Source organism: Ursus arctos, unplaced genomic scaffold (assembly GCF_023065955.2).
Source record: "Ursus arctos isolate Adak ecotype North America unplaced genomic scaffold, UrsArc2.0 scaffold_31, whole genome shotgun sequence".
In the NCBI taxonomy this organism is placed as follows: Eukaryota; Metazoa; Chordata; class Mammalia; order Carnivora; family Ursidae; genus Ursus; species Ursus arctos.
This window is the reverse complement of record NW_026622997.1, coordinates 21018803-21045408: the sequence shown is the minus strand read 5'-3', so window position 1 is coordinate 21045408 and position 26606 is coordinate 21018803. Positions and strand designations below refer to the sequence as shown.

Here is a 26606-nt window from a genome sequence, read left to right as displayed (position 1 = left end):
GCCACCAGCTGCTTACCTTTGGGGATCTGTTTCCTCATCTGTGGAAGGAGGAGACGTGGCCTCAGATGATCTCAGATCCCCTCTAGCTCTCTGATAAAACATGAATCAGACATTTTATGCTGGCCACACAGCTGTTGCAGTGGACTTTTCAAAGACTTGTTTGTTAAGCGGTTTGAATGCCCTGAATCAGGCTTTGAGACGTTTTACATTTTAACTGTATTATTTCTTATTATAACCTTTGGGTTAGGTAGGCATAATAATGCTTGTCTGGCAGATAGTTCTGAGTCTTTAAAGCAAAAACGCTTGTGCCGGGATGAAGAGAAAAACAAAAGAACAAAACAAGTAGGCTGCAAAATGAGGCACCCAAAGCTTGGCGTATTTCTACATAAACTCCTATCTTCCCCTACTCTTCACCCCATATGTACGTACATAGAGACATAAATCCACGGTTAGGACTATAAAGTTATTATAATGAACACTGACAACTCTTGAGAGTGTCATACAGATAATAGGCCTTTGTAAATGGTTAAATCACTACCGATTGTAATTAAGGCCTTCTCGATAATGAATCAGTCCATGATTCGTCACTGCCTAAAATGGGCCATGTTGGTAAAGTACAGTGACTTCCAGTCCCCTCGGTTTCAGTTTTCTTCCTGGTGGGGGAATATTTTTCACAAACCTATTTTTCTGTAAATCTTCATGCCAAAAATCACAACCAATCTGGTGAGGGGCGCCTGGCTGGCTCAGTCAGTAGAGGTGCGACTCTTGATCTCGGGGTTATAAGTTCGAGCCCCATGTTGGGTGTAGAGATTACTAAAAAAATAAAATCTGTAACTGACTGAGCCACCCAGGTGCCCGAAAAATAAAATCTTAAAAAAAAGATAACACCAAACCAGGAAACCAGTCTGGTGGTGGCATATCTGGCGATCAATACGGACATGAACATTTCCAGGCCCAGAGCTTCTAAACTATTGACTTAGAAATTATATAACAATTCTCACCATATGGCCTGTTGCTCAGACTTGTTGAAGCCGTGTATTTTCAGGCATTGTTAATGCCCTGCAAGTTCAGGAGAAAGGTTATATGTCTGATTCTTGTTCTGCCAGCGTAGCTTTTTGCTGTGTGCTCCCGAGCCGTGAGCTGTTGCCGTGCTTGATTCTGTTCCCATGATGGGACATTTTATGTGCCCAGAGGTACAAATAATTTCTCTTTCACACTGTTTAATGGAAGCGAGAATAGGAGCAAGACAAGACATTTGTGTGTCAAAATTTATATTCTAAAAGCCAGCACTAGCCAAAATAGAACCAACATTTTAGCAAAGTTCCAAAATATTTGTTTTAGCATACTGTGTTTGTTGGTTCGTTCTTTCCCCACTCAAGTGTACAAGGAGCACTCAGCAAGTGCCTTTCACAGAATAATTCTTAGCTATTAGGTTTATCCAAACCATAGATGTTTTCCCTATAGTTAGGAGAAGCAATAGTGGTCGATTCTTTGAAAAGTTTGGTGAAATGGAGATTCATTATAAATGATGCATGCCATCTTAAAAGATACGAAACAGTCTGAATGCAGAGTTCTTCTAGATTTTTCTTTTTCTTTTATAGTTTTTTGCAAATTGTCTTACCCATACCAAATTTGACAATTCTTCTAGTGACTAAGCCTTATCAGGTTGTTCCCTAAGCAGCCAACTTTTTTTTCTTAGAATCAGCAACTGTCTTTTTGCATTTGTTAATGAAATTATGTAATTACAGAGAAGTACAATTGACATAAACCAGTTTAGGAGCAAACACAGCTGATCCTTTGTGAGAACATAGCTCTGTGGGTGGGAGTCCAGAGCACAGCCTCCCAGCTGGGGTGATGTAGGATGCAGTGGGCGAGCCTCAGTGTACTGTTTTACAGATGGGAGCGAATGTTGGCGAATTCAGAAAATTGGGTAAAAGTGGAGGTCAGTGAAGAAAAACTTTTCTTTCTCTCCTTTTTTTCTTTTTTTGTATCACAAGAATCTTTGATATTTACTTTCAAGTTTACTCATGTGGGGTTGTATTTGTGTTTGGTAAAGTGTGCCAAGTGCCCGTATTGAGACCGTTTCAGTTCACATCACTGCACTCCTGACAGAATGTTTCCTTGCCCAGTGAGGTCATAGAGAGGGGGGTCCTTGACTTTTCTCTGGGTTAGGCCAGCTTTACTGGTGAGAAAAACTTTCCTGAAATAAATAAGCTAAGCTAATATTGTTAGATTTTTTTAAAAAAAGAGTGCATGTGTGCATGTGTGTGTGTGCATGTGTGTGTGTGAATGTGATATGTATATATGTGTGTGCATGTATGTACGTTGTGAGTGTGTATATATTCGACTACAGGTGTGTATATGTACGTGTGCATGTGAGTGTGTATTGTGAGTATGGGTGTGTGTAAATGTGAATGTGTTAGTGTGTGTATGTATATATAAGTATGAATGTATATACGTGTGTGTGTGTGTATGCACGCTTCTTTTTTTCTCTTGCCTCTACTCGGATTTTATTTAAAGTAGGCTTCATGCCCAGTGTGGGGCTTGAACTCATGACCCTGAGATCGAGAGTCCCATGCTCTCCCAGCAGAGCCAGCCAGGTGCCCCTCTATTCCTATTTTTTAATCCCACCCAGCCCCACCTTCTCACAGACTTTCCTTTCTTCATCTCCATCTATTCCTTATTTATTGGCACCCAGAGACATCATGTAACTTACTGAAGGGTATATAGAGAAGTGGGTAAGAATCACAGTAGACAACAGACTTGGGAGCACTGGGTTCCCAGCCCTGTGCTCATCCCTTCACCTGCAGTAGGTCATTTAATTAGCCGAACACCTGATCACGTAGGAACGATGACCGTCCCCGTTCTACAGGTAAGGAAAGTGCACCCTGGGAGAGAGCTGAAAAGCAGGCCTATGTGTGGGTTTTAGGCAGTGACAGTCACGTATGAAGATATTATAGATTCTCCTGCATTCCCAGGCTGTCCTCTCTTCTCTGCCCCCACAAAAGAGCGGCTGTGTCTGGCAATCACGTTGCAGTGCTCTGGCTTGGAAGCTGGCCAGGAATCATTCTAATAGCATTCTCCCTCCTGTCAGATGTTCTCTGGAGTCCGGAATGCCTATGTTTGGTTTGGGCTTTGTTTTAATCTCCCCTCGAGTGCTGTAAATACTGTGCTCCCCACAGTCCAGAAGGGGTGTTGGGTCCGGCAGGTTCCTGTTCCACAGAGAACACATCAGACAGAAATGAAGAACACTTACTTTCCCAGCAGATGCTTTATGTGAAAACACCCTACAGAATAGCTCAAAAGACATTCTGTATCAGAGAGTCCTCACAGGTCGGGTGGCTTCCTTGTTTCCTCCATCCTGGGCACCAGTATCTGACCTTCTCCTCAGTGAGTCAGCCACCTTACTTGCCAACAAAAAAGGAGCCGAGGTTCCCTGCCAGCTCATGACGCGTCCCAGCGCTGTTGCTGGGGTGGCAACGTCCATCTGGGTGAGTCAGCCTGTGCCATGCTGCAAGCAAGACTCCCAGACACCGCAGCACTGATGGCCCTTGGACGCCACTGTGGAAAATGGTCCCGCGCTCTCCCTTGACCCTCCTGGCCCAGTTTCTCAGGATCCTTTTACCAGGCCCCTTAGTGGCAAACTTCTGTAGTTGATTAAAATTTAAATCCAGTGTCACCAGGTCAGTCGTGAAAGCCTTCATTTTTGTATACAAACTCTGTAGTTTTGGGTCATTTAGCATCACCCAGGTTTAACTTCCCTACATGGGACAGTTTCCGAGTTGCCCTGTTTGGGAGAGGGATTTGCTGAAGCCTGGTCCACGGTAGGCATTTCTCCCCACCGCATGTATGTGTGGAGAACCTGTCTGGTCTTGCACTGTCTAGGTGCTCTGATGCGGACCTGGGCCACCTGCCAAACCCAGACTCATCAAAATCGCTGTGGCTGTCAGCCCTGCTTAGAGGTGGAAAAACATCCTCAGAAACAAGCAGACCCAGGAGTCCCACATCACAAATACTGAGCTCAGACACTTTTTTTTTCACTCTAAGACAGGAAAGAGGGAAAACAGGAGACTCTGCACTGGTAAACCGTATTGATTGTGTTGACATCTTGAATGCTTTTCCATGCTCCTGCTTTGGAAAGATGAGAAATATTCCATGTATATGTCCTGTCTGGCCTTGGATTGCCATACTAATTGTTTTATTCAGCTGTGATCTGTATGTGACTGCCTTGTAGATGGTGAATAAGACAAGGGTTATGCCTTCCCATTTCTTCGAACACAGCCCACTGTAACTGACCTGTGCCTCTTTGGTAGTCAGACGTTAGGCATATGACTGGTACGTGCATTTTCTCTTCCATCCCTGGTTGGTCCTCTTCTGTGCTTTGCTGTCTGGGCCCTGCTCTAGAGAGAGAATTACCTTGGTTACTCAGTTGCCAGTGCCACACGTAACAGCTTTGAATCCGTTGCTGTGGTCCCCAGTAGGGACAAATGCGCAAGTGTGGAGACTCAGATCTGTATTCTACATGCAACTTAGGGTTGGGTGGGTCAGGTGTATAACCTTGGTTGCAGAAATTCCATACAGGAGTCCTTTCTGCTGTTGTGATACTGTGTTCCAGATGGCTTTGGGCATGCCTGTGTGTTAAGACTTCTCCATATAGTTATAGATAGGAGGTTTTAAGCATAAACCCCACAGGGGAAATTGGCATCTTCTCAGTCATGGTTATTAACAAGTGAGGTCAGGCTTGCCCTGTGGATTCCCTGCACCAGACACGTGGAGCTGCCATGTGTACAAGGACCACCTGCTGAAAAGCCCCTGGCCTTTTGGGTTTGATGGTGCTGTGACTTTGCTCAGTTTGTCTGGGACAGAAGCAAATACTCATCAAGCCTCCTGCTTCCCATGGGACTTCTGAACTTTCCCTTACGGGCTGGTGCACATTCCCCTAGACAGAGCCTCGTTCTCTTTGAGGGTGAGCTATGGGCAGTAAACACGTAGGTGAAAATACTGCATCTTTTATGGGTTCCCTGAGTCCTACCATCCAACATGAACAGCCCCGTTTTTTGCTTAATGAGCTTCAAAAAGCAGTTGGCAAATCAGTTTGTTTCCCTATGTTGAAAAAAGAGGGACTTCTGTGTTTAAAAAATAGAAACAAAGCAGGAAGCCTCAGTCTTTTGGATCAGCCAGATTCTCCTTAACAGACCCTGTAAAGGTCTTGATATTTAATGATTTCTCTCTATCACACAGTGAAGTGTAGCCCTCATGTGCGTTTCACGGAGAGCCGGCTGTGTTGAGGGCAGGAGGCCGTGTAGAGTCCACAGGGCATTTTGAGGCTTTGGTTGACAGTCTGGGCTTTTTACAGGCGTTCCCTACCATCCCAGCGATGCCCTTGAAAGTTCCCAAACTGAAGCATTGATTAAATATAACCCCAGCCAGGGAGTCTACAGCTCAAAAGGCACCAGATTAGAAAAATAAGGGGAGGGGCGCCTGGGTGGCACAGCAGTTAAGCCTCTGCCTTCGGCTCAGGGCGTGATCCCGGCGTTATGGGATCGAGCCCCACATCGGGCTCCTCCGCTATGAGCCTGCTTCTTCCTCTCCCACTCGTGTTCCCTCTCTCGCTGGCTGTCTCTATCTCTGTCAAATAAATAAATAAAATCTTTAAAAAAAAAAAAGAAAAGAAAAAGTAGGGGAAATCTGTAGAGTATGTTTCTGTTCACAGTTTTATTGATAGGATTTATTATGTTTGTTTTTACCCCCTGTACCCTTCTGAGATAATGTTAGAAAAGAAAAGTAAATATTTTTCTCCACTGGACAGTATAGGTTGACATATCCTGTTCCAAATAATACTGTTCTTTTTTTCTCTCCTCACAAGCCCCAGTATAACACACATACACACACACAGACATACATGTAACCCCAACACACACACACATACATATATCCCTATACATACCCCACACAACCCAACACACATGCACCACATGTACACCCCAACACACACACACATACACACGTATGCCCAACACACACACAACCCCATATACACCCCAAACACACACACACACGTACACACACACATACCCCAATACATACAAAACATAACACCCCACCACCATATACTGGCACGCTCTCTCTCTCCTTCCTGTATAAGAGTGCCCCACCGTTATATTTGGTCAGTAGAATTTTAGAAGTGGGAACTAGGGGATCTAGAGAATCAGCAGTAAGTGATTACTTTAAAATTTTTTCCTAAGAATAGGTGTCTTTTCTTTTATCTTTGAAATTGGATTACCTCGCAGAATTGTTGCAAAGATAAAGGAACTCCTTTCAGAAGAATAATTAGATGTTTACTACCTTCTCTATACCAGAATTAATTATAGTTGATTGAAGATTTGAGGGATGATATTGATAATGGATATTAACTAACACATATGCTAGACTCATACTGGCCAGGCACTGTGGTAAGTGCTTTACCTGTCTTGCCTTGTTAAATCATACCAGCGACCCAGTAAGGTAGCAGCTATTATTCCTGATTTACTAATGAGGAAGCCCAGAACTTGCCTGAGGTCACACAGCTGGTAAGGAGCAGAGTTCAAGTTTGAAAGTAAAACTGTAAACAATAAAAACAACAGAACTAGAAGAAAGTACAGGTGAATCCAGGATTTTGGAAGCATAAACATACACCGTAGGGAAAAATCACAAAGAAAAAGATGAAAGGTTTGAATATGGACAACCAAAAGCTTTTGTATGACAAAAACCAACATGAGACTAAAAAGTAAATGACAGACTAGGTAACAGTATTTACAATGTATAATAGACCAAAGGTTAATATCCTTAATGTGTGATGAGCATTCTTGGGGCACCTGGCTGTCTCAGTCAGAAGAGCATGTGACTCTTGATCTCAGGACTATGAGTTTGAGCCTCATGTTGGGTGTAGAGATTACTTAAATAAATAAATAAATCTTCAAAAAATACATATATGTATGTATGATGAGCATTTTTAAGTAAAAAAAAAATGACTAAACCAATCAGTTTGTAAAAGGAAACATAGGACCCAAATAATTGATTTACTGAAGAATAAACACAAAGTGGACAGTCAACAAAGGAAAGGAAAATTGTAGTTTCGACAAAACCAAGAAGAATGATAATAGGCATGTTGTTGAAGGTGCATTGCTAGAGGGCACAGTAACTGGAGTTTTGCCTGGTAAAGAAAATAGAAGAGAGCGCAGAGATAAATATGTAAGGATAAATATTGCAGAAAAAAGAAAAAGGAAATAATCTGCATATCCATAATAGGGAACGGATTGCATCAGTTAAGCATATAATGGAAAGCTAAGCAGCTATAAAAATATTAATGTTGATATAACTTTGTAGAGGTGGCAAAGTGTTCATTATTTCTTGTCTTAAAAGAGAATAAATTTCCCTTGAGACATGAAGCCATAGTGATAAAATGTATTGCACTCTCTCTGGAATCCAGTCTTGCTTTGAATTGTAAAGGTACATGAACTTAACGATAGTTTTTTGTGTTTACCCTTTTGTAAACTGTGCTTCAAAATAGTTATTTAAGGATGGGAAGGAGACGAATTCTTTCCAGAAACACAATATAATTGTTTGCTACTTTTTCATATTCTATTTTGTGTTTCCCAGAATTTTTTCCTTTCCTACTTATAAGTAAAACTTTATTAAATATGATAAATCTGAAGTATATTCTGTCAAGCATAACTGTAAATGTCTAACTAAGAGAACTTGACTTTTTGAAAAGCATATGCATATATTTAATGGAAATCAGAGAGACTAGTTTGGTTTTTTCTGTCACATATATTTTGTTTTAATGTCCAGGAGGTTACTATGGGTGCCAGGAAAAGTATAAGCTGTCATTTTTGTCAAAGTTATTCAATTAGTCGATAACGTATCACATTAACACGTCTATTCACATCTGTCCCCAGTGCCTTATGTAACCAAGGGTTCTGTAGTCTTTAGGGTCTCATTAGAATTTCAAAAACAGTCATACTTTGATCAAAGTATAAACTCTAATACAATTAAATCTTTTTTTTTTTTTAAGATTTTTATTTTTGAGTGATCTCCACACCCAATGTGGCGGTCAAACTCAAAACCCCAAGATCAAAAGTTGCATGCTCTACCAACGGAGCCATCCAGGCGCCCCAGATGTTTCTTTTTAAGTTCAACAAATAATATTTTGATGCCTCAGTCCTCACTAATGAGGAAAGGGGCCCCCAATGAAATATACTTTAGTCTGAAGACAGCCATGTCAACATAGGAGTAACTTAGGAAATAAAAGTGCCTACAGTTTGCCAGGGACTCTTCTAAGATTGAACAACACCTATTTTTAAAGCTCACAGGATGCCTAGGTGGCTCAGTCAGTTGGGCATACGACTCTTGATTTTGGTTCAGGTCAAGATCTCAGGGTCGTGAGACTGAGCCCCACGTCAGACTCTGTGCTAAGTGTGGAGTCTGCTTGAGATTCTCTCTTTCCTTCTCCCTTTGCCCCTCCCCCCCCATGAATAAATAAATAAAATCTTAAAAAAAAAAAGAAACAATCCAGTGGTAGGGGAAAAAATAGTGGAGTGTGGTAAGATCTAGAGTTTGTAAAAACAAACAAACAAACAAACAAACAAAACCATGGAGACCAGAGGTGGGAGTAACTGATTCCTGGTGTCACGATGTGAGTCACTGATGATGGGTGAGCATCTCCTTTAACATTCAAGAGTCACTACAGACAGACCCAGGCCTTGCCACTCACTGTCGGTTTGATCTTGGGCCAGTGACTCCCCTTTAGAGTCCCAGCCTTACAGACCTCCTGGCCCTGGGGACTGCAAGGATTCAATGATACAGAATATATGAAGTGCATATATGTGGGGCAGTTGATAAAAATTAATTCTCTTCTTCTTCTAAGTTGCACAAATAATAAAAGTATACAAGTTTAAAAGGTTAATTTATCAGGGCGCCTGAGTGGCTCAGTCAGTTAAGTGTCTGATTTCGGCTTGGGTCATGATTTCAGGGCCCTGGGATCGAGTCCCATGTCAGGCTCCCTGCTCAGAGGGGAGTTTGCTTCTCCCTCTCCCTCTGCCCCTCTGTATCCCACCCCCACTTGTACTCTTTCACTCTCAAATAAATAAAATTTTTTAAAAAATAAAAGGTTAATTCATATCCTCTTTAGTATTTGTAATAATTTAGACATAGGAAAAACCGATTTATTCATTTATTTTTATATCCTGGAGAATTCTTTAATCATTTGGTTTATTTTTTGTGCAATTTTAGTATATGTATCCTATCCTGGAAGGTTTTGTGGGGTTTTTTGCTTGACATGTCATAAACCTATTTCATGTAGCTCTGTAGCATTCATTTTTAGTTTTTTTGACTAATGATCTTTAGTTTAAAAAAACCACTCATACCAAGGAGAAAGAAACATTCTGATTTTCCTTTAAAAGAATATGGAGGGGCCCCTGGGTGGCTCAGTCAGTTGAGCATCTGACTCTTGGTTTAGGCTCAGGTCGTGATCTCAGGATTGTGAGATCAAGCCTCACATTGGGCTCCACTTTCAGCAGGGAGTCTGCTTGAGATTCTCTCTCTCTACCCCTTCCCCCACTCTCTCAAATAAATCTTTTTAAAAAATAAAAATAAGGGGCGCCTGGGTGGCACAGCGGTTAAGCGTCTGCCTTCGGCTCAGGGCGTGATCCCGGTGTTATGGGATCGAGCCCCACATCGGGCTCCTCCGCTATGAGCCTGCTTCTTCCTCTCCCACTCCCCCTGCTTGTGTTCCCTCTCTCGCTGGCTGTCTCTATCTCTGTCATATAAATAAATAAAATCTTTAAAAAAAATAATAAAAATAAAAGAATATGGAGTCAGTAATTCCTCATACTTCCATCCTACTGAGCCTCAGGAGCAAAAGCCAGAAACATTGCGTCTCACCACCTAACATAGGAAGAGAGATGTTCCGAAGTGGCCACAGGCCCTTGCATGGCCATGGTCGAGCTCCCCGCAGTCGAGTCCTTCAACCCAAGCACTTGCTTTTTTCAAGTCACTAAATATAAGTTGAAATCATGAATTATGGGCAGGGTGTTTGACTTGGCCAAGTCTTAAAGCATCTGAAAGCACCCTCACCCCCTTCCTGAGGGGCTGGTTAACCAGGGTGGAAGATCCAAGAGGATGGCTCCGTTCGTCTGCTGGTGCCAAGAAAGTAGGGCCTTCAGAGCCCGCGGGGGGGTCTGGTTGAGGACCACAGTCGGTTCTCACAAGCCGGAGCGCAGGCCGGGTTTAACTCCCCGAATTCTACACTGCAGGGCTCTGCTCCAGATTTAAGGCCTGCCTTTGGGTGTGGGCCCTGGGGGAGTACACGTGGAATAAGGAAGAGGCTTTGAGAAAACGTGCAAGAAGAAAGTATTGATGTAGTGGGTGATAATTTTGACATTCCCTTATTCTTTGCAGAGTGTATGTGTGTGCGTGCGTGCACACACATCTTTAGCTAGTCATCACACAAAAACACTCCTGTGTATTTAGGAGTGGTTACACCCTTTTAAAAAATCCACATATTACACCAACATGTTTTGACTACCTCTTAGGTACTAGGCTCTGTGCTAGATGTTAGAAGTCAGAATTAGAGAAATAAGGTTATGTGAATCTGTTACTTTTTTCTTCCAGTTCATTTTTTTTAACTTTAGTGCCCATTGATTGATCTTTCCCTCACACTCTTTGACATACGTTTTTTACTATATGTATAGTATTGGAACATGATTTTTGTTAAACTCAGCCATGTTTTTGAGTTCCAGCATTGTTTATACACACAGGTGTGTTCTATTTGTTTTGGGTTTTTTTACATGGTTTGTAATATTCTAGCATACAAAATAGTCACATTTTCCTTCTCTATTCCCTTCCCAATGGGCATTTAACTTCATTCCAACTTAGAGAATCAAAATAACGCTGCTGTGAGCATCCTGATACAGGAGTGCCTTGTGGAATGTCTCCAGGGTGGGCACATTCTCTCTCTTCTAGGTGCTGTCAGGTTTTCTTCAAGTGGCTGAATTATTTAATCTCCCACCAGCAGATTATGAGAATACCTGTATTTCCTCACTCCAGCTGTATTGTTGCAAACATGTTATTTTTTGCCAACCTAATGGTTGAAAATATTACTTGTTTCGAGTTTACACATTGTTAGGAGTCCTGTTGTGCAGCCATATGTCCCAGTGTAACAAGGGGCTGCTAAAATCAGGTCCAGCTTTGCATAAAGGAAACAGTATACCTAAAAGCTTATGTTATGTTGCATCATTTCCAATTGTAAAAGGAATTGGCATGTGAGATTAAACGAAAAAAAAATTCAGTGGACTCATTTTTTCAACATTTATTAAGCATTTTGTGCTAGGCCCGAGGATTACAAAGGTAAACAGATTATAGTCTCTGACATCAATCGGGGTTCTCATTCCAGTGGAAGGAAGAGGTACTTAAACCAGTAGTTTTGGCAAATACTGTAATCGTGAAGGTTCAGGACCATGAGAACATAGAGGAAGGAGAATATCATTTTAATTCTCTTAATGATGGGGAATGAATGTTAGAAAGTCAGGAATTTCAATGGGTAGTAAATGCCACCTTAACTGTTTAAAAAGATTTTTCACACCAGGGGCGCCTGGATGGTTCAGTCGGTTGAGTGGTGACTCTTGATCTCAGCTCAGGTCTTGATCTCGGGGTTGTGGGTTCGGGCTTCACATTGGGCATGGAGCCTACTTAAAAAAAAAATATATATATATATATATATATTTTTTTTTTTTTTTTTTCATCCCTTTACCCTTCAGCTGGATACTGCTGGCTGTATAGGACATGACCAAAGACCCCCATGAGCTGCAGGGAGCTCTAGACAGGCTCACAGGAGAGAACCTGTCCTCAAACCCAGCATGGGAACACCAGGGAGAGGTCCCTGTGCTCCATACAGCACCTCCACCAGCGGTGAATGGTTTCTCAGCACTTGGCATGAACTTAGCGTTGTGCTAGGTGCGTACGTGTACCAAGAGGGGTCTGACGAGGCTCCTGCTCATTGCAAGCTCAGAATCCAGATGGGGAGATAAGACCATTATGTTTAATGATATTTTAATACCAACTCATGAGAAAAAGCTAAACAGAATTTAAACAATGCTTCTGTGTGGCCCACTGACAATGGAAAGGAAACTTTAATGCCCAGAGAAGTGTCTGAGAGGGAACGAATCGTGGAATCATGAACTAATCCGAGAACTGAGCTCTTAACACATAGCCCTACACATAGTAGGCACGCAGTACATTTTTAACGTCTTTGAATTGAATGTTGTTACTAACTGGGACTCAGTTATTAACCCAAATATGTCAAGAAGAACCATTCTCTTCTTTTATAGTTTTTTATTTTTTGTTTTGGTTTTTAGGTCAAGAAGTGGTTTTCAAGTGCCTTGGGGAAGGGATTCTTGAAAAAGCCTTTCAGGGGTATAATGCTTGTATTTTTGCATATGGACAGACAGGTAAGTAGCTGCTTTTATTTATAGTCAAGGACATTAAATATGCATTTCTTAAAGTCTAGAAATAGAAAATGCTTTGGGAATTGATGGAAACATGCTTCTAACTTTGTGGGTTTCACTGAATTAGATGATCGAAAGTAACCCTCTTTTTGAAGGTTCAACAATTTTGATAATTGAGTAATTGAGCAAAGCTAGTTTCAAACTATTAAGTGTTATTTTCCTAAATTATAGTTTTAACCTGTATTTGAACTAGAAAAATAATTACCAGTTTCACAGTTTTATACTGTTATAGTAAAAAGCTATGGAACAACTCTTGGTATCATCCTATGCGGAGGACCGTCCCTGGGACACAAGAGTGCTGATGGATTATTAAAACGAGACTGTGGGGCAGGTGCTGGGAACACGGAGAGCAGAAGCTCACTAGCGGCTCAGCCGTTACCACTGCATCAGCAAGAGAGTTAGAAAAGTCCGACCAGTTCTGCCTGTTGTCACATCACAGGACAGCGACAAGGCTCAGACAAGAGAATACGTATCAAAGCATTTTCACAAACGTAAAATATTTGGGGGGTAAAGTATTGTCAACATCCATTGATAATGTATGGTTGATATTCACGATACATACTTTTCAAGATGATATATTCACAGTGGCCCTATTTGTAGGCATCCCTCTGTCAGACTGGAGGCTGTGAGTGTTACAGAAAGAATAGTAGCCTTGCTGACCAGGGGCATGGGCTTGAGGGCTACGTTTGCCGCCTCTGCTCTGTGACCCTGGCGGATGAATGTAGAAAACTCGTCCTGTGGAAGCGTTATGTTTCATACCCTCTGTTGTCCCCCTTCCTTTCTGCTTGCTCTCCAGGTTCAGGAAAATCCTTCTCCATGATGGGCAGTGCTGAGCAGCTGGGCCTTATTCCAAGGCTCTGCTGTGCTTTATTTAAAAGGATCTCTCTAGAGCAAAATGAGTCACAGACCTTTAAAGTCGAAGTATCCTATATGGAAATTTATAATGAGAAAGTTCGGGATCTTTTGGACCCCAAAGGGTAAGTTAGTGGTTGAAATTAAGCTTGTCCTGGGAGTAATAATTGCAAATGATCCTTAAGTTAAAACTGCAAGTGAATATATTTATTTGGTCACTACTGTGGTTTCAGTTCACTCACTGAGAAAGTCTCTGCTTCTCAGAGCCTGCTGGTATACCCAGTGCACGTACTTTATCCTGTATTCGTGTATAAAGTTGCTTACGTATGCCATTTAGAAAGGTGTTTTTACTATCGGTATTATTTTTGCTACCGTGGCTTGTTTATAAAAATTGAGTTAAGGGTGACACAGTGGTCCTCCAATTCATGTTGGAAGGCAGCAGCTCTAAACTGGAGGTACGTGCTGAAAGGGTTGAAACAACCCAGCCTGGACAAGCATTCTTTTCCTGGGCTGTGCACTGGAATCATGTTGGGGGGCTTTTTTAGGATACCGCTGGCCTGAGCCGCACCCATAGAGACCATGATTCAGTGGACCCAAGGGGAACCCCAAGCATGGATATTTTTTCAAAACTAGGTGGTAAAAACCAGATGAATTTGATTCATAGAGGGAGAAGGCCATTTACTTTTTTTTTAATTAAAAAAGTTTTTTGCTGATTTAAAAATAATACATAGTCATAGAAAATTTAGGAAATAGGCAAAGTGTAAGAAGAAATAAAAATGACCTATAATCCCACCACTCAAAAGTAACCATTGTTAGTACTTGGGTGCATTTTGATCCTGTGTTTCAAGTGGGGGGGGGGTATGTGTTGAGGTCATTCTCTAAATACAATTCAGTATCCTGAATTATTTTTAAACACTTTTAGCAGCTGTGTAATCCAGGATATCATCGTAAGATCAGAATTGTCAGTGACAAGGAAGTAAACCAATCAGGGGGAAATGCTTATATTGACTTTAAAGTTATTAACTATTTGCATATGAAAGAACATTTATAATACATGTAAGATATAAAGAATAATAAAATTGACTATCCTACTTACCATTTGGCTTAATAATGGAACATGACCAATATTTTTGAACCCTCTTATGATTTTCTTGGATTCCATTCCATTCCCTACCCCTCCCCAAGGTTAACTACAATGATGAATTTTATGTTTCTCATTCTCTTCATCCTCCTTAGAGTTTATACATAATTTTGCACAATTTTAAATTTTGTGTGAGGGACATCATAGTATATATGTCCTTTGTTGACTTGTTGTTTTCCTCTTAATGATTCATTCATTCTGATACAGGAGGTAATAATGCATTCATTTTTACTGCTTCTCGGTGTTTTGTTGTATGATTATACCATAGTCTGTCTCATCTCCTGTCACTTGTGTGGTTTCCACTTTCTACTGCTACAGCACTGGCTGAGCATTCTCGCGTAGTTCTCTGGGTGTGCAAATGTAGGAGTTCCTAGGGAATACATCTGGGGTGGATTTGTGGGCAACAAGATACTGAATCTTTGGCTTTAGGAGGTCCTACCAAACTGTCTTCCAAAGGACTTGTACCAGTTCACAGCCCACCAGCAGTGTTCAGGAATGCCCTGTGTTAGACACCATCACAAGCACTTGATACTGTGCTGGATAACTTTTCTGGCTCCAGAGTAGCATACAAGAATCTCTGGCTGTAATTGTTGGAAAGGATGTGCAGAAAGGGGATCCCTCCTACATTGTTGGTGGGAATGCAAGTTGGTACAGCCACTTTGGAAAACAGTGTGGAGGTCCCTTAAAAAGTTAAAAATTGAGCTACCCTATGATCCAGCCATTGCACTACTGGGTGTTTACCCCAAAGATACAGACGTAGTGAAGAGAAGGGCCATATGCACCCCAATGTTCACAGCAGCATTGTCCACAACAGCTAAATCGTGGAAGGAGCCGAGGTGCCCTTCAACAGATGACTGGATTAAGAAGTTGTGGTCCATATATACAATGGAATATTACTCAGCTATCAGAAAGAACGAATTCTCAACATTTGCTGCATCATGGATGGCACTGGAGGAGATAATGCTAAGTGAAATAAGTCAAGCAGAGAAAGACAATTATCATATGATTTCTCTCATCTATGGAACATAAGAACTAGGAAGATCGGTAGGGGAAGAAAGGGATAAAGAAAGGGGGGGTAATCAGAAGGGGGAATGAAACATGAGAGACTATGGACTCTGAGAAACAAACTGAGGGCCTCAGAGGGGAGGGGGGTGGGGGAATGGGATAGACCGGTGATGGGTAGTAAGGAGGGCACGTATTGCATGGTGCACTGGGTGTTATACACAACTAATGAATCATCGAACTTTACATCGGAAACCAGGGATGTACTGTATGGTGACTAACATAATATAATAAAAAAACATTAAAAAAAAAATCTCTGGTGTGCAAGCCGAGTGAGTAGAGTCTCAGACCCCTGTGCATCCCACTAGCTCTCTTGAAGATGTGCATTTGATCTGCCCCAGTTTAGAGTACACAGAATTGCTCGTTGTCACATTGAATTCTTCATCCGTAAAGGCAGAAAAACTGTAGGTTGCTGTAAGATTAAATGGGCCAACTAAGAAGTCCTTAGGGAACAGTGCCACGACTTTGGGAAGCACTCAGTGATTCTTAGTTCCCTTTTTCCACACGTGAGTGCTGCCTAAGATTGACACTTAATTTGAAAGGTGATTAATATCTGATGCAATGGAAAAGGTGACGAATGCAATATGCTCATAGTATATACAGATTTGCTTTTAATTTCAGTAATCTGTTGATAAGCTTTAAATGGGTCTCAGACCAGGTTGGTTATTTAAAAATTCAAAAAAGTCTTCAAGTCTTCACCAGCAGAGCTGATTCTAAATATAGGATAAATATCAGTAACTCTGCAAATAACTGCTCTACCGCTCTGTCACTTTCTGTGTTAGACTGTCAGCAGAGAAGCAGCATAAATCAGTCCAGCCTTAAAAAAGCAAATTAAAGCACTTTAATATTATTCACTACTTGATCAAAACTTTAAGACATGATTTACTGAAACTGGGAATGTGCTTCTGTCTGAAATAGTGTTAATGTTAAAATTAATTCTGGTATGTTCTTTATTTACTTTCTTTCTTTTTTTTTTTTACTGTGTAAAACTGAAGTTCTGTCTCCTAAAGCAAGCAAGTTAGCCTACCCTCAAATTCTGTGTGCTGGCTGTTTAGTTTGGGAGTAGAAATAGAATTTTTAAAATAGTAAGTTACTCTAAATAGATATCAGAGTCTTTTATACTCATAAGGAATGCTGTTTCCCTAATCCAAATATGTAGCTCTTAAAATATTTTTTGATCATTAAAAAAATTGCAACTTTAGTTTCTGAGTACTTCGAAACAAAAGAAAAGCTTCCCAGTTTGGTCTGATTCATTCATTCCTTTTTCCTTCCTCCCAAAGGAATAGACAGTCTCTGAAAGTTCGAGAGCATAAAGTTTTGGGACCATATGTAGACGGTTTGTCCCAGCTGGCTGTCACTAGTTTTGAGGTAAGTGTCATTAAAAAAAAAAAAAAAAGGTCGGGGCGCCTGGGTGGCACAGCGGTTAAGCGTCTGCCTTCGGCTCAGGGCGTGATCCCGGCGTTCTGGGATCGAGCCCCACCTCAGGCTCCTCCGCTATGAGCCTGCTTCTTCCTCTCCCACTCCCCCTGCTTGTGTTCCCTCTCTCGCTGGCTGTCTCTATCTCTGTCAAATAAATAAAAATTTTAAAAAAAGGTCATTAAAAAACTGGCAGTAAATGGAAACATGTAGGTAATGTTGACTGTGTTTGTATGTGAGTGCTTTGTAGTATATTGGTACCATGTGTGGTCTCAGAAACCCAGAAGCAACACATCCCGCACGGAAAGAAAGGACTTCAACCTGCTTTGTGTGAAGGTGTGACCATGTGGCCAAGGGGCTCAGCAGTGTGAATTGCGGACTATTTTCTTTCATCCCACCTTGTTGAACTCTGCTCCCCAGGGTTGTCAGTGATGTCCTTCTAGACAAACCTGGACACACACAAGCAGCGTTGGGTAATTCATTCATTCCCGTCCCGCTGACAGGATCTCCTGGGCTCTTTTCCATTACTTTTCAGTCTTCTGGTTCTATTTTTCTGAGTCGCTCCTCTCTCCATTACTGACCTGTCTCCTTTTCCTGCTCCTTGACTTGTATGCCTTCTTCCATCCTGACTTGATGTTCTAGCCTTACTTCTATTGTCACTGCTTTGGAAACCCTAAAACAGCCCGCCATGTGTTGCTGGAGAATGCCGGCAGAAGAGTGAGCAAAAGTGTACTTACTGTTCCTAGGTGTGCTGTCTGGGGCTTGTGGCCGTCCCACCATCCCCTGAGTATGATGAAAATTAATCTGGGAGCTACCTCCCTCCAGCCATTTAGATGAAGCCATCTTTAATATCACTCAAATGAGAAATAGATTGCAGTCATCACTTTAAAAGCACCATCTAGATTCTGAAATGAAGGGAAACCTCTTGGCATAAAGGTGCTAAAAGTCAGCACCTTTGCTCAGGTGTGTGCTTCACAGCTCAGTGTGGTCGGGGTCAGTGTTCACCTCCTCCAGTCACTTATTAGAGCCAAGGAGCTTGTGATTTGCATCCCCACTCTGCCTTTTACTAGATGTGGGAAAAGTTACTTGAGCATGTGAATGTCAGTGTTCTGTGGGTAACATTAGGGGAATACTTGTTTTGTAAAGTTCATGCATCTAGCATCGTGTAAGAGCCCGTGGGTTCCAGGTGTTCAAAGATGAATAAGGAGCATTCCCTGCCAAGGGGGCCACATACACAAGCCTTCGAGAGCCCTGCGGAGTCGTTAAGCACAGGAGGGTTAGAATCACAGAAGGTCCTCCCGTTACTGAGTATCCGGAGTGCTCCCTAAACATTAGCTCTTTTCTCCCCCCAGGAACTTGCAAAGGGAAAAGAGGCGCTAAACAGAGAAAGGGGGACAATTGCGGGATGGCCAGAATGGGGGAAACATTTCATATTCTAGAAGGTGGTGAGAGAGTTGGAGGCTCACCCGTGCCCCACAGAAGGCAGTCGGGGAATGGGTTCCTATGGAAGGGCGGTGCCAAGCGCGTCCCTGGGATTGTGATTAATCTGTGCACCTGGTGGGCAGGACTGCGTTCCTTGTCTGTGCTTATAACGTGTTCCTTCTGCTTTGCCCCTAGGATATTGAGTCATTGATGTCTGAGGGAAATAAGTCTCGGACGGTAGCTGCAACCAACATGAATGAGGAAAGCAGCCGCTCCCATGCTGTGTTCAACATCATAATCACGCAGACACTTTATGACCTGCAGTCTGGGGTGAGGGCCTTCGGTGGCAGTAAAAGAACGCAAATATCCCGCAGGAGTGGAGGGTTTCCGGGCTGGATTCGGTGGCTGAGAATTTTATGCTGGCTTTGCTGCTGACTAGTTAAGCTACTTTACTTAAATCCTGCAATTTATTAGGTCTTCCTTTATATATAACTTTTTTTTAAAAAAATTGGATTTTGTGTGTAAACTCCCCAAAGAGTAAGATGATGTCACCATAGGGCTTTTACTACCTATCCTTTCATCCTGAAATTCCCTTAAAAACAACTGAGTCTACCTCATAGCCATTAAGGGCTATTAAAGAGGAAACCACAACATTTAGCCTAAAGAAGACTTTTTCAAAAGAGGAGGAATTTGACCTGAATATGCAGGAATCCTCAAGTGTTTCCTCAAAGACACAGGAAATCTCCCGCTTTCTGACCATATCCTGGAAAGCTGAGCACGCCTGCTCCCCAGCTACAAAACAAATGTCGTATTCACTCACCAGTTTAAATTTGACTGTGATGGGGCGCCTGGCTGGCTCAGGTAGACGAGCATGTGACTCTTAATCTCAGGGTCATGAGTTCGAGCCCCACGCTGGGTGTAGAGATGACTTAAATGAATAAAACTTTATAAAAGTAAGAAATTTAAAAAATGAATTTGACCGTGAAATCGTGAGTCCAGAGCTCCTCCCCTGCCCTGTTGAGGGGGCAGGGCTGCTCCGGCTGCCGTGAGTTACCGCGTCGACATCGGCGTAGACGTGTGCCCTTGCACTCATGTGTGTTGTTTCTCTCTTATTCCCTGCACCCAGAACTCGGGAGAGAAGGTCAGTAAGGTCAGCCTGGTGGACCTGGCAGGTAGCGAAAGAGTGTCCAAAACAGGAGCCGCAGGAGAACGACTCAAAGAAGGCAGCAACATTAACAAGTAAGATGGCTGGTGGGACTGGGGTACCACGCCGCAGCCTCACACCCAGCTTCCCGTGTGTCGGGGCCAGGGAGGGGGGCTTGTGGCACTAGAAGGGATGGGTAGTCCTGGTGGCAGGTGCTTCCAAGTCTATGTAGCTTTAGTAAACGGAGTTGAAGAAAACCAACAGCCTGCCTCTCCTGAAATGCACGGGGTTGATCTGTGTGAGGCTGTGAGCTGCAGCCCTGTGCGAACAGCGCAGCATCGTGTCTAATGCAGTCTTAGGTAAATGCAGTCGCAGCCTTGTCAGTCAAATCATATCTTCCGTTAACCCTAGGAGCTTACTCTGAAAAGAAGACCTGCTTTGAATCCCTTTGTACAGCTCGTACTATTTAAACATCAGTGCCTAACCAAATTTAACAGTTGCTGAATAGCTGCCACCCTGAAATCTCAGTTTGCCTTGGGAGCCTGCCATTCCTGGGGGCTGGAAGAGAGCAGGGTGGTGTGGGATGTGTAGGAGTTCGCCAGGCAGACAAAGGAGACGCAGGCTTTCGGCACAGAGGGCGCAGCAAGCGTACAGACAAGTGGAGGGCTTGTTCTCTCCAGTAACGCAGGATCCCAGGACGGCTCCTGCCATGCAACAGGGGGTGTTGGCTTTCCCGCTCAAGAGGGAGCCAAGTTTGTGTTCAAGAGTGTGCACTCAAGTCAGACTGCCAGAGTTTTGTCTTCCCTTCACCTCTCCGTGCTTTCTTTTTCTCATCTGTAAATGGGGATCGTAACAGTCCCCACTTCGTAGACTTGTTGGCGCTCACATGCCCAGGACGCGCTTCAAACAGTGCCTGGCACGGCATGTGCACTGAATCAGTATTAATTGCTGTAGCTAATATTTTTATAATCTGTACAAATAGCATAATCATTATCATTATTCCAAGCTCAGCAGAAAGGAGTTGAGTTTGTACTTGTAACATCTCTCTGTTGAGATGTAATAACTTGGGTTTCATTTAGGACAGAAGGTGACAAGAATTCATCGACCCAGGAACGTGTTTGTGTAGCTTGCGTCTTAAAATGACGTGAGCACATTATAATTTTAGTGGACTAAAGTTTAAAATTAGAAGGAAACTATCACCCCCTCTATCAGCTGGACACAGCGGCACTCACTGCAGAGACTGCTGCTTTAGGGAGTTAATCTTCCAGTCATCCTGTCTCCTGCTCTAATAACAAAGGGTTTGGCTCTATTTCATGACCAAGCACTGTAGGAGCCCAGGCTGGCACTGCAGCTCCGCGTTCCACAGTGAGCTCAAGGGCGAGGATGGGAAAGCCGAAAGGGGGGTATGAGAAAGCAGGTATCAGTGAAAAGATTGAACCCCTCCGAGAGTTTTCTTTTACTGGTACTAAGCCATGCCAGCCCTTTGCCTTTTGCCTGGGCTTGGGGGCAAAAACAGTAGAAGTTCTGTGCTGAGAATTTGTGAGAATGTAGAGTATGGCTGGCTTTGATGTCTCATGATCACTAACTTCTACTGACCTCTTAGTGTGTTCCGGGCGCTGTTCTGAATGCTGCATGTGTAATCGCTCATCTGATCCTAACATCAGCATTGGGGGGGCGGGGGGGGTCTGTTATCCCTATTTTACAGAAGAGGAAACCAAGACAGGGGGTTAAATAACGTGCCCCAAGTCTCAGCCCTCTAAGTGTGGATCTGGATTCGCCCGCAGGCAGTCTGGCTCCAGAGCCCTGTGTAGGACGTGGGGTGACCATGTGTTCTGTTTGCCTGCAAGAGTCCTAGCTGAAGCTTTTGTCCCAGGGTAAATGTTAATAGTGCCCTCTTAAATTTGGGCACTGAATTATGTACTGTCCCAAACCGGACTACCTCAAGGCCACATTAAAAACATGATTTAGATCCCCAGCGACTGACTCTCTTCTGTAATGACTTCCTGAATTAAATCGGATGCTCTTAGCATCCTGCTGTCTTTCCTTATTTATATACTAGCTCTTTCACAAATGGATGCGTGGATTTCCTACTACTAGTCAGTGAGATCCGATCTTCATCAGAGCACTTTCATATGCATTATTTCATGTGAGGCTCCTAATAGGTATTTTTATCTCTGTTTATAGATGGGGAACCTAATACTTGGAGACATTTAAGTAATATGAATAAAAGCCAAGCCAACATTTATTAAGTCTCTGCTATGTGTCTGGCACTGCATTAGATGCTGGGGATACAAAAGAGATTTAGATATTCTTGTAGACACTCCTGCTGCCCCGCCCCCCCCAAATATGCCCTAATCCTAATTCCCAAAGCTTGTGCATATGTGACCATGCAAGGCAGAGAACTTGGTAGATGTGATTAATTTAAGATTTTTAGATGAGGAGATTGTCCAGGTGAGCCTGCTATGAAAACAAAGCTCCTGAAAAGTGAAAGAGGGAGGTAGGAGGGCCAGAATCGGTCACAGTGATGTGGGGTGAGAAAGTCTTCATCTTCCATTTCTTGTTTGACGGGGAAGGAAGCAACCATGAGCCACGGAATGTGGGTGGCCTCTGGGAGTAGCAGTCTGCCCCCCACGGCCTCCAGAAGGAGCGCAGCCCTGCTGACACCTTCTTAGCCCAGTGAGACATGTCCTGGACTCCTGGCCTTCCAGAACTGTTAGATAATAGCTGTAATAGCTTCGCGTTGTGTTAAGCCAGCGTGTTTGTGGTTATTGGTCACAGCATGATGGTTGCCCTCGAGGAGCACATAGTTTAGGACAACAGGAGGTCACTTCATTTGAAAAAGTGAAAGGAAGGAGGATTTTTTTTTTTTTTAAACCAGACAATGCTGAGAAATCCTACATAAGCTAACATTGAAGCATGGAACATTTTTTTTTTCCTTTTTTTTTAATGATACCTTTACCAGCCTGTGGACCAGCTTTGCTGAGTTGGTCTTGTGCTTTTCCCAAAAAAAATTGGCTCAAAGGGAGTGGAGCTGCCTCTGAACCTTTTCTACTGTGCCTTAGTCCAGGGCTGTTTTCTTTACCTCACACATGTCTCTGGTCTCCCCGAGGAGGTGCATGTGCCCCAAGAGCCCACTCTGGAGCCAGGTCTCCAGCAGGTGTCCTCCAGGTTCTCACTGTGGTCATGGGGACGTAGCAACTGCATGCACGGGACATCCTCTCACCTTACATGGTGCCCTGACATCTGCTCAGCTGTCTTAGAGACCATTATGGAAATTGGCCCTCCATCCCTTACCTGCCATTCCAAAATCTGGAATCCTCTGGAAACCAAGGGCTTTTCTTTTTCTCTTCACAACTTACCTGGTTGCTAGAGCCTCCCCTGAACTCTGGTGAGACTGTCTCTAGACTTTATCTGCTTTTATAGTCTTTGTTTTTTAGCATGGCCATTTGTAAGTTTAGCTGTAGAAATGCAAATGGATTTTATTACAGCCTGCTCTCCCAGATCTACCCGTGGTCATGTATAATGTATGCAATGTAAAATTCAAACTATTATGCATTTCCACACCCAGGTGGCCCCAAGGATTTCGGACAAGAGGTGCGCACCTGCACTTTTTTGATCCATGTGGCCAATATGTGTTGAGCACTAACTGTGCCTAAGAGCATGGGGAGGAGTAGCTGGGACCCTGGCCTTGGGAAGGCCCAGATCCAATGGGGAAGGATTGAGGGGTAGTATGACGACATTAAGTGCCGTGGAAGCTTACCCAGAGGACGAAGTGAGAACACGGGGACAACACGGCTGGAAGGTTCATGGAAGGCTTCCCAGGGGAGATCCTGAAATTTCTTCATTCCAGAAACTAGCTGCCCGACCTTCGTGTGCCTCAGTTTTGTCACCTGTAAAACATGGCTGAGGAAACAGCCCTGTGAGCAGGGCTTCTTCGGGAATTAAATTAGTTACTGTTAGTAAGTGCGTCTTAGAGCGGGGCCCAGCATGTAGTAAGCTCTGTGTAAGTGTGTGCTAACCAGGTAAAATAAATAATAAATGGAAAGGGCTGCCTGATAGCTCCACAAATGGCTTTTTAAGCCTCCAAGTCAGTGCCCCGTTGAGTGCTAAAATTAAAGAAGTCTCTGACATGTTTCCTAAGCTTTCTCTCAGCCTCCTATTCTGGCTGCTTTTGATGGAACATTAGTAATCCTCTTAAGCAGACCTGTCAGGGACTTCACACAGACATTAGTGTCTGCTTAATGGGCTATGGATTTGGGAGCTTCATCTGTCCTTAAGCTCTTAAGAGCTTTAAAGCACACATTATTCCTTCATTTGGAGAGCTAAGGCCCGGTGTGGCTGCACCGCCGGGGCCTGCTCAGGGCGTGGGAGGAATAGGTCCGTAGACCGCCCTCACAGGGGAATACATCTGAAAACTCAGTCTGTTGCTCCACCTGTCTGTTGAGGGTGGAGTGAGGAGGTTTGTCCCCTGCTACCCAAGTCCAGTGAGCTAGCTTCTCGGAGCGCTCATTCAGATCATGGGATGCTGGCCAAAACCCCTGGGAATGTTGAAAATGGTTCCATCTTAGTCTCAGCAACGGCCAGTTATTAAGTGCAAGCAGTGTTCATTTAATGAGTATCATTTCCGGTCTCAGTTCCGTTTCAATCACTGTGGTTGATAATAAAGTATATACTAACCATTTCCCTGAATGGGTTCTACTACGCATCTGTTCTATACAAATATATGTTATTTTTAGGATTCTATCAAGTAATTTATGTTACAGTGCAGTAAATTATAAGCATAGTATTTCTAATGTGCCATGTGACTCAATACTCCTTTTCTTCTTTTTGAGTATTTCCCGTGACTCTTAATCATTTCTCCTCAGAAATCTCACTTAAATGGGTATTGCCTGCATAACCAAACATGAACTTGTACGTGGGGAGAGTAAAAATGGCCTGGTTCTGTCCATTATTCAAGGGCCACTGGGGATCCTTACCACTTTACCACTTATGCATCACAGGGTCCAAGTACTTGGGGAAGAAAATCTGAGTAAACATCTTTGCATTTAACACAAGAGACCCACAAAGGACAGAACAGAAATCTCCTTGGGAGGCAGTAGCCACATGTTTGGGGGCACGTGACCTTGTGACTTCAGTGTTTCTCAAAGCACTTTTGGGAAATACTAGTTCCTCGAGTGGCTCTGGGAAGAAAAGGATCCTTGGACAAATAATTTTGAGAAAGGCTGCTTAAAAAAAATCTCCCTTCGGAGATTCACAAATCCCATATAACTTTAACTTACTCCCTGAACTTTTTTGATAACAGAATTCTAGGTATTACATCTATTGAAATCTCAGAACAAATATTCAGAAGAACTTATTTTTGGAAATGTTCGTGTATACTTGATTTCACCTTGGCACTTGAAACGGAAATGAGGCTGGGAATGGTACTTGTTAGACGCACTTTGCTAGACTCGAAAGACTCACATTGGCCTGGAAACCGATGGGGGGTGGGACGAGGCCTGTTCTGCAGGGTCACAGCTATCCTTCCTCTCCTGCCATGGGAAGGGATTGAGCTTGCCCCTGTTTTGCCACACATACTCTTTGCATTTCTCCTTTACTGTTAAGAGTGGAGACTTACTGGGGAAAAGCACTGACTCAAGTCCACTAACTTCATCATCTTTCAGCTAATTCTTTAAAAGCCAAGGATTGCATCCTGCTGTAAGCAGGAGCTATAGTGACGACCAAATGATGGATTTCTTTTTCACACTTAACAAGAAGTCCAGAGGCTGGGATAGCACCTCAAAAATGCTATCAGGCACCCAGGTTGACGAACCGCAGTGTGTGTTCACGTTGTCCTCATGACCTCCAGATGACTCTATCATTCCAGGCATTGTAGCCTTATCTGTGTTCCACACAGGAGGGGGAAAGGAAGGGCAAAGGACCACTGGCTTCTGGCTTATGTCTACGGAATATGTACCTTTTCTACCAGAACAATAGCTTTCTTGGAAGCCCCACCCAGTAATGTCGTCCTGCATCTCATTGGCCAGAGCTGTGTTTCATGGCTTCCCAGAGCTGCAGAGAACTCTGAAAAGTGGAGTTTTTAGTCCAGCATAAGCTTCCCAGAAAAATCAGGGTTCTGTTAGCAAATAAGAAAGGCAGAAGGGATACTGGGTCAACTTCCACAGAGAGTACCAAAGCCAGCATTGAATCAGTCCTTTTGAGAAAGGGATCCATGTTCTATTCTTCAGTATATTCTAGACTCAGTTTTACTCAGCAGAGACATCGACTCACTGCTTTCTGTAAGCCAGGCACAGTAATAGTGTGATGTAGAATGGCGTCTGCTCTCAAAGCAATCACAACCTTAAGTAGAAAGAGGTAGAGAGATACATACACAGGTAACTCTAGCAAAGTTGAGTAACTACTGCACTTAGGACCTTAGAAAAAGATCATGAGAAAAAATAGGTAAAATCATATATTTGAAATCCATTGATGTGAGTGTACATAATTCACATCACATCATATCCACTCCTGAGGGAAGGAATCTGGTGGGTAGGGTTTCCAGGGAAACTGGGAGTTGGAGGAAGGGGCAGAAAAGGAAAAACAAAAACAATTAGGACCCTGTTTTTCTAATTGATTTTATTTATTGGAGCTGCTTTTATTTTGTTTTTGATCCTCCTAGTTTTATTTACTTTTTTCTTAATCTCAAATTCTCTGCTGTTATAGTAGGTAGATCTTAAAAATTTCTATCTTAAAGCATGGCTGTCTGTTCATGTTATCCCCTAGCCTGATCCTTCTGTCCTCTCCACTCAGCCTCTCCCCACTTCCTCCCTGCCCAACCGCCCCAGCCCAAGAACTTACCGAAAGGCTAGAAGCTTCCTTACTATCTCCACCTCCCTTAGGTTCAGGGAAGAAGCTGTACTTTAGTAGAATTAGAAAGATTTCTGGAGCAATTTTTTCAGCCCCTAAAATTGGCAAACAGCTCCACCCTGTCCTGGAACCCTGTGAGCTGCCCTTTTGCCTCCAGTATGGGAAGACAGTGCTAGCAGTT

The 26606-nt window shown here is 43.1% G+C and overlaps 1 protein-coding gene across 8 annotated transcripts in view; it reads left to right on the top strand.

Moving 5' to 3' along the window:
- Nucleotides 1-26606, top strand: part of KIF13A (kinesin family member 13A) — a 204032-nt gene that overhangs the window by 109784 nt on the left and 67642 nt on the right. For 7 of the 8 annotated variants that reach the window (XM_026511547.4, XM_057304947.1, XM_057304948.1 and 4 more), the window contains exons 5-9: nucleotides 12393-12485; nucleotides 13339-13519; nucleotides 16878-16965; nucleotides 18631-18765; nucleotides 19562-19674. In XM_026511547.4, coding sequence (XP_026367332.1) covers nucleotides 12393-12485; nucleotides 13339-13519; nucleotides 16878-16965; nucleotides 18631-18765; nucleotides 19562-19674 — 610 coding nt within the window. Of the gene's footprint in view, nucleotides 1-11817; nucleotides 11992-12392; nucleotides 12486-13338; nucleotides 13520-16877; nucleotides 16966-18630; nucleotides 18766-19561; nucleotides 19675-26606 lie in introns of those variants that run through there. The other variant, XM_044388770.3, reaches the window with a different exon arrangement.